Below are 8,816 nucleotides of genomic sequence, written 5' to 3'. Positions count from 1 at the left end.
TGAGATGCTTAGAAGCAGAACTGAAACCCCCTTCGCAGTGAAGATGGGAAAAATGGGGTCTCGAGTGACGACCTCTCTCATTCTCACTCTTTTTGTTGCATTAGTCTCTCTCAGCTTGCCGTCTGAAACCTCTGCAAACTACCCATACTCATCTCCTCCACCTCCACCTCCAAAGGAGCACTATGAGTACAAGTCTCCTCCTCCTCCTCCTCCGGTGAAACCATACCATCCACCTTATGTGTACAAGTCTCCTCCTCCTCCTCCGCCGGTGAAACCATACCATCCACCTTATGTGTACAAGTCTCCTCCACCACCACCACCCCCCAAGACGCCGTACCATCCACCCTATGTATACAAGTCTCCTCCTCCACCACCGCCAAAGAAGCCACATCATCCACCATACGTGTACAAGTCTCCTCCACCACCCCCACCCAAAAAGCCCCACCATCCACCCTATGTGTACAAGTCTCCCCCACCACCACCACCTAAGAAGCCCTACCACCCACCATACGTGTACAAGTCTCCTCCTCCACCACCACCTAAGAAGCCCTACCACCCACCATACGTGTACAAGTCTCCTCCTCCACCGCCTCCAAAGAAGCCACATCATCCACCGTACGTGTACAAGTCTCCTCCACCACCCCCACCGAAGAAGCCCCACCATCCACCCTATGTGTACAAGTCTCCTGCTCACTACTCACTCACTAAAGAAGCTCCTAATACTCCACCTTACGTAGGCTAAGTTCCTCCTCTCCATCAGCTGGCAGTTGGCTATCATCCACCTCAGACGCGGTATAAAGTCTCCTCCACCACCCCCACCGAAGAAGCCCCACCATCCACCCTATGTGTACAAGTCTCCCCCACCACCACCACCTAAGAAGCCTTACCACCCACCATACGTGTACAAGTCACCTCCTCCACCCCCACCCAAGAAGCCCTACCATCCACCATATGTGTACAAGTCTCCCCCACCACCCCCACCAAAGAAGCCCTACCATCCACCTTACGTATACAAGTCTCCTCCACCACCTCCACCAAAGAAGCCCTACCATCCACCTTACGTATACAAGTCTCCTCCACCACCTCCACCAAAGAAGCCCTACCATCCACCATATGTATACAAGTCTCCTCCTCCACCCCCACCAAAGAAGCCCTACCACCCACCTTACGTGTACAAGTCTCCCCCACCACCACCTCCCACAAAGCCCTACCATCCACCCTACGTTTACAAGTCCCCACCACCACCACCACCACCCACCAAGCCATACCATCCACCCTACGTTTATAAGTCTCCTCCACCACCACCACCACCCACCAAGCCATACCATCCACCTTACGTGTACAAATCTCCCCCTCCACCACCTCCCAAGGAGCCCCACCATCCACCATATGTGTACAAGTCTCCTCCTCCTCCTCCTCCTGTACACAAGCCACCAACACACCCATACATCTATGCATCACCCCCTCCTCCACACCACTACTAGAGAGTAGCTCTGATAACATCATGGTAAGCTTCTTAATGCACACATTTCTTAATTTTTCATAACATTCGATTAATTGCAGTTCCATTGTAGCAATAGATCATACTATCTAGCTAACTAGTCCTTAGAAAAGATGCATTTGTAATCCAATACGTATATACCGTTCTAATTTTCTAACCGAGATGAACATGTCTTCTGGCAGCATTACGCTTAATTAAAGTTGTCAAATATTATTTCTCTACGTACGTTTTATCATTGTTTTATGAAGCAAATTGACCAATGACATAAACCAACATTTTCTTACAGGGAAAGACAAAATAAAGGAAGGCTTGCATGAAGAGGCTTATATACGAAGAAGGACGCCGAAGAGCTCCGGCTTTGATATATGTATTGTTTGATTTTGTGCTGTTAGGGTTTGTTCATGATGTTGAGTGTATGTAGCAAGGAGTGGTCAGTGTAATATTTATTCCTATTATGTTCATGTACTTTAGGAATTTCGACCATTATGCAAACGCGGAGGTCTATCGATAAGCAATAAAATAAACACGTTTATCTAATATTATTTGCCCATGCATCATTGTCATGTATTATTTAATCATGTCCATTTCTCTTTGTCCTTCGTAATGATCATGAAGGATGCGAGTGGGTGGGACATGTTAACGACTGGCCCCTCTTGATTTGTTTATGCATGTATGCATGGCTTTTCCCATGCATGCAACAAAATCGAAAGCCGCGTCACATGAGAAAGAACAGGTCAGGTCGACAAGGAATCTCTCAATTATCATGCAGATCATGATCGAGATCATTGCACTTTAGTTGAAGCTAGCGGTACTTCTTGCTTAATCATTTATGTTCTTCAATGGCGGACATATATATAATTTGATATATTCCTGGCCTTGCTTTTGTTAGCTCCGTTAATGTTTAAGTCCTTCAATTCGAATTCCATATTTGATTACGTTACAAACTGCATGCAACGAAACAACATTAATGGTGACACTGACATACGAAGGAATTCGAAATAGTGAGCCTTAACAGTCAGACCAACTGCGTACTCATAATAATAATAATAATAATAATAAAGACATCATGTGAAGGAATTAAGACATGGGCCCAGCGACAGCGATCAGTACCTGAAGTGGACAAGACTTTTCTTTTTTTTTCATCCACTTGTTTGAGATATCTCATCTTAACACCTCATGTGAGAAAACCATTTAAAATGTTTTTGGTATACTTTTAATTTTATTTTATATAACAAACGATTATGCGGAGAGAAAATGTATTATATATTATCCAATATCACTATATAGTACGTACTTAACTAAGCTCTAGGGGTAGCTAGGCTTATTTTGAAACAAAATTATTCAGCAAAATTCTTAAACATTGATATATATATATATATATAATTAATCATTATATATATGAAGAAGAGAAAAAATTAAACTTATTAATGAGTTATTCATCAATTTACTAATTAAAATATTTAGTATTTTGAATTCATATCAGCTTAGACGTCATGTTTAGCACGTATATATAATATTCAAACTTTGAATTAATTTCAAAGTGTTTAAATGCAAGCTGTATGCATGGTAAAATTCGTAACATTGAATAATTTAAAAACAATAGTTGAAGATTCAAAGATTCCACCCGATAGATATGTTATTAGTATGCTTAGAGGTATGGACCCCCGCGCCCACTAGGCCATGCATGGAAAAATTAAAAAAATAAAATAAAATAAAAAAAGCCTGGCCTCCCAAAAAGGGAACACGCGATCTCATCGTATTATAGCTAGCTCTTCTTTTTCTTCTTTTCTTCTGGTTCTGATTATATGAAAAAATAAATAAAATAAAATAAAAATCTATATATAAAAGTAGAAATATTAAATATAGATCTAACGAATAAACCAATATATGAGTAGTATATATTAATTAATCTTATCACGCATGAACCTTGTGATTGACGTTGATCATGATCGAGTGCATGCATGCATGCGCGCAGGGATCGATGATCATGATAATTAAGCTGATCGAGGAATAGTAGTAGTACTACTTGATGAGGCGGCCATATATTAATCTAGCTAATTGAAGGGTTAATATTGTTAGGGCTAGCGCATGCATGGAGATCGATACATTAATGTCATCATCAGTCCTCTATATGGTTGCTGGGGCCGGGGAGCATCCATCTGTATCTGTTGTCCCGTCCTTCACAATCTTGAATATGAAGAAAGATGCGTTTTGATTTCTGACTTTACCTAAACATATAATTTGATTAGAAAATGATATAATGATATTGATATACATATAATATTATATATATATATATATATTAAGGTTATAAGGGTCAGATCATACAGTACCACATGCATGAGTGGGGGGAGCTATCGATCATGCATGAGCTTACTTCCTTGCAGCTGCATGTGCATATATGGACTATCGAATATTAATAATCAAGTGGTAGGGCTATTAATATGCATGTCTACGTACGTACGTAAATTCATTATTGTAATTAATTTAAATCTCTTACTACTATATATATATCATCAATATTATTATTAATTAATAGATCAAACCATAACAAACCACAAACATATATATATATATATATATGAAAAATATTATTTGTACTTAAGAAAAACTTACAAAAAACTTACTTCTCTACATGACAGTCATTGATATACTGAAAATTATGAAATTTAAAATTTAAAATTTGAATTTGAAAATAAAACTGATAAAATGAGTTTTATAAGTGTGAGTAAAAATTATAAATATATATAGTACTACTATATATATATATATATATATATATATATGAAAGTGGATCATGTTTTAGCTCATGATATACTATATTATATGTGGGGTAATTAGACGACAGAAACATGTCACAAACATCACTAACGAAACATAAATGGCTAGTTAGCTAAATGGATAGCGCCGCTTGTAGGTCTTTTTGAACTACATATATATATATATATATTATATATAATATATATAGTACGTCGTCAATGAACAGATTAGTTGAAATATTGAGAAAGTAGATTCCAATCATTCTGATCTCTCTCTGCCTACTCGCAAATTCATTTTCATGCACAATGAACAGTTCTAGCTAGGTTAATTTAACTCCTTAATATATAATATCATCTTCTTTTCTTCTTTTCTTTTTCTTTTTTTTTCCAGCTTGTAGCCGTCCCGGCCCCTAGCTAGCTAGCCATTATTTTATCAAGCTGGTGTTAATTAGTTTGTCTGCTAATGAAATCCATCTGAGTATATGGTTTCAAAATCCATTTACAATACAATACATTTTTGAAAAATTATATACATAAGCCTCACATTCCTGCACACCACTTAAAAATATGTAAATTTATTCTTTTACCCTCATGTTTTATGAAATATGAAATATAAAATATAAAATATGAGGATAAAAGAATTAAATCATATATTTTTTAAGTGGTGTACAGAGTGTGAGGCTTACGTGTAACATAAATCTACATTTTTTATTTCATTGGATTCCTCTGTATATAGGAGTGTCTCATCCAATGGCAGGTATGCATGCACTGATCCTTCCTGTCAATAAAATTAGGAAAATGCTAGAGCTCCCGCTGGGGGCTCCCGCTGGGAGCTCCCGCTGGAGCTTTACTGTATTTTTTTATGTGTATTTTTTTTTTTTTTATGTAGATATTTTTAATGATTTTAAATATTTTTAAAAAATAAAAAAATTTATAATATTATTAAATAATACTTGCTTAATCACGAAGTAAAATATAAAATATTTTTATATGATTTTTTATTTTACTTCGTGATTAAAGAAGTGTTTTTTAATAATTTTTTTTTTACTTCTTGATTAAGAAAGTGTTTTTAATAATGTTCTAAATTTATTTTATTTTTTAAAAAATATTAAAAACTATTATAAAAAATAACTTAAAAAATAACTTAAAAAAAAATACATATAAAAATACACTACAGTCCCAGCGGGAGCTCCCAGCGGGAGCCCCCAGCGGGGGCTGTAGCACGATCCATAAAATTAACTCACTGTCTTCTTCACCAACACGTAAGTGAAATAATCACATGGAAAAACTGCCACAATTAATTCATGCAAATGGGGTCACCAATTAGATTAGATTGGGGAGAGAGAAGAAAAAAAATAGAGAAAAGGACAAGGCAAAAAAAAGTTAAATTATATACTAAACTACTAAAAAGTAATAACCTTTATATAATATCTCGCTTGTATTTAATATAGTCATGAGTTGTAAAAAAAATAAAATTTATTATTAAAAAATTAATTTTTTTATATAAATTTTATATTTTTTTATTTTTTTTTTAAATTGAGTGTGTGATATTTACGTATTATATGATTATAAATATCATTCTTTTTTTAATATTATGATTTAAACATCATGGCCATTGCATGTTCATTAGGGTCACCTCCATTAACACTAGTCAAGATTCGAATCACTTAATTACTGGATTGGCGCCTGACAAGGGATAAGGCATGCATGGATGAATTGGCTAATTATTCATCTAAACAGCCAAACAGCTTTTCTTGTATCTGGGCAATTCCTGGAAGTTTTCCAAGCAATTATCGTTGAACTGCATGCATGCATTAATTGGTAAGATTCCTCTTGGGTGGAATACAGCTAGCTAGCTAGCTGATCATTATATCAAGCTCGAAACTATTTTTCTTTCATCCAGGCCTGCTAGTAAATAGTCAATGCCAAAGAGAGAATATTTTTTTATTGATTCAACAGATCATAATTGTACAGCACTTACCTTTCAAGCTGGTTGTATTTATCCAAGAAGACGAAAGAATTGACTCTTCCATGGCTTGGCTGCCTCCATCAAAACTTGTTACGACTTTGCTTTCAGAGACGTTAACTTTTCCTCCCCCAACAAACCTGTAGTTCTAGTACTGCTTAAGCAACTTACTGGGAAATTTACTGATATCACGACGGCAGCTAGCAATCGTGCATGATTGATATTTTGATCAGTATTAATATAACAATAAGGGAAATCAGGGAAATGATTTATATATTTTTAAAATGTAATATATTTCTTTTGAAAAAAAATAAGGAAAAATTTCAGATTTACATGAAAAAACGAACTATTTCTATTTTTTTTTTTGTAAGGGTCGATTTATTATATATCAATTATTATTTACTTTCATATTTAATATCTATAATTTTTTTATAAAATATAAGATGTAAAATAATAAACAGTAACTCAAAATTTTTTTTTATTGCTGTAATATTAAAGTGCTGGCCGTTCATATTTCTTTCTTTCTTTCTATTTTTTTTTTTTTTCTCTCAACTTTTCTCTTGTCGACAACGTTCAGTACAAGAATATGTCAGTTGTACTGCCATCTCTTGTGGTTGTTTCTTCTTTTTTTTTCTTAATTAATTTGATTGATAGCTGTCAAGAACTAACAAGAATATTATAGAATCGTTTGAATTTAAAGATGAATTATGAATGATAATAAGATAAATTATGAATAATAATAATATTTATGAGTTAAAATTATTGAACAATAATAATAAGATAAATTAAAATTGACTGTAAATACAAACGGGGCCAGCAGGCTGCTCTTTGGTTGGTGTAAATTAGACAGTAATCGAATAATCAGGGTCAAAAGCTAGAACTCGGTACTGAATTTCCGCCATATGCTCGATCGGCAGACCAAATTGCCTTAATCCTCCGAATTCGAATCCTCACTAAGAAAACCCATTAAAATATCATATCTAATAATTTATAACTAAAAAAAAAAAAAAACATAAAACTAGGGTCAATAACAGGAAATTAATTAATTTTTATGCAGACAAGCATTATTCAAATATATATATATATATATATATATATATATAGTGACAGCACCGGACCATCATATATCTTGCCACGTCGAGTAATTAATATAGTTTGGTGAGATTCTCAAAATCTGACACAAGTCATTCGATCTAAAACCCTCGTGAAGTCAATGTTCTAAAAGTTATGGATGAAATTCAAACACACCAACGATATATATTCCGATGAATCCGATCAAGTGTTAGGTGAGGATTGGAGGATAGTTACGTGAAGTGAAGTTTCCGTATGTGGGATGTTTATAATTTGAATTGCCTTAAAATATATATATATATATATATATATATATATAATAAATGGATGAGGATTTACTACAATTTCTTGTTAAAAATAATTTTTTATTTTTTTTATATGTAATTTCTTGTTTCGATTCTTTTTCAATGTCGTTTGCATGTTATCTTCATTTCTCTCCAAATTTTAAATTATGTGAGAAATTTCAAGGGATCGACTCTCGAAGTAGTAAAGATTTTAATTTTGGCTATATACACCTTAAAGTCTAAAGTTCAAATTCTCTTATGTGTGAACAAACTTTAGGAAAAATTTCTTATTGAATTACCCGATATGTACTTAAAAAATTAGTTAAAAATTTTATTCACAGATACTCAGTGTCAATAAAAAAAATTATTTAAGATAAAATTATAGTGGATCTTGGTTACGATAGCCTTTCCAATCAGCAATCGTTGGGAAGTCATGAATTTACCCATACGAAAATTAATTTTCAGACTAACAATTGAAAGAGATTTGTTTAGAGCTATAACTATCACATGGGACATGTCATAGAATTTGTAGATGAAGCATGCACAATGAGATTAGGTAGAACTGATCTTCAATTATGATCATGTGAAAACGGGTCCCACGATTTTCCATCAAATGGTCTTAGTCCGACACCCACATGATATTACGAAAAAGAAAGAAAAGAAAAGAGGAATTATCTCGATGAACTTGGCATAAATAATTACTAATATTTGATGGAAAGTGTAGATTTTTTTTTCCTGAATTTTAAGATTTAGAATTTTAAAAATAAATGAGAAGTGCTACGCACATAAAAAAAAAAGTACACAAAAATGAACTTATAAATTGATGTGACTTTATGTGATCTGTTAGATCTACTTTACAATAAAAATAACTTTATAATATGATATATTGCATCAAGCTACATTAATTTATAAGTTTACTTTTGTATAATCTTTTTGTGTGTAGATATTGTGAGATGCACAAGTGACCATTTTTCTTATTCTCACAATTTTCTTTCCAACCTATTTCTCACTGAGAGGAACTGAAGAACCAATATAGGATGGTAAAAGAAGATTCTAAGCCTATCGGTCTAGATAAAGATAGCCAATGTAATGGGATCTAGCATCTCTAAAGCTCTCTGGGTTGAACAAGTTTGAAAATTATATGTTTTCTGTGGTTAAATTGATATCTGATTCATACAAAAAACAGGAACAGTAATGTCATTGAATTGACTTAGGCTGATGGTTAGTAGATGTTC

General features: G+C 34.0%; 1 protein-coding gene across 2 annotated transcripts; it reads left to right on the top strand.

Annotated features, from left to right (window-relative positions):
- LOC109011795 (extensin-2-like) lies at window positions 1-2,040 on the top strand. 2 transcript variants are annotated; one of them, XM_035685879.1, is made up of 3 exons: window positions 1-673; window positions 846-1,507; window positions 1,788-2,040. In XM_035685879.1, exons 1-2 carry the CDS (start codon window positions 5-7, stop codon window positions 1,482-1,484), a joined length of 1,308 nt encoding a protein of 435 aa, XP_035541772.1. In that variant the 5' UTR covers window positions 1-4; the 3' UTR covers window positions 1,485-1,507; window positions 1,788-2,040. The 2 variants fall into 2 exon arrangements, with proteins under 2 accessions (XP_035541772.1, XP_035541771.1); XM_035685878.1 differs by having other exon boundaries at window positions 1-686; window positions 805-1,507.
- The last annotated feature ends 6,776 nt before the right edge of the window (window positions 2,041-8,816 follow it).

This window comes from Juglans regia, chromosome 15 (genome assembly GCF_001411555.2).
Source record: "Juglans regia cultivar Chandler chromosome 15, Walnut 2.0, whole genome shotgun sequence".
In the NCBI taxonomy this organism is placed as follows: domain Eukaryota; kingdom Viridiplantae; phylum Streptophyta; class Magnoliopsida; order Fagales; family Juglandaceae; genus Juglans; species Juglans regia.
This window is presented reverse-complemented; position numbering and strand designations above follow the sequence as displayed.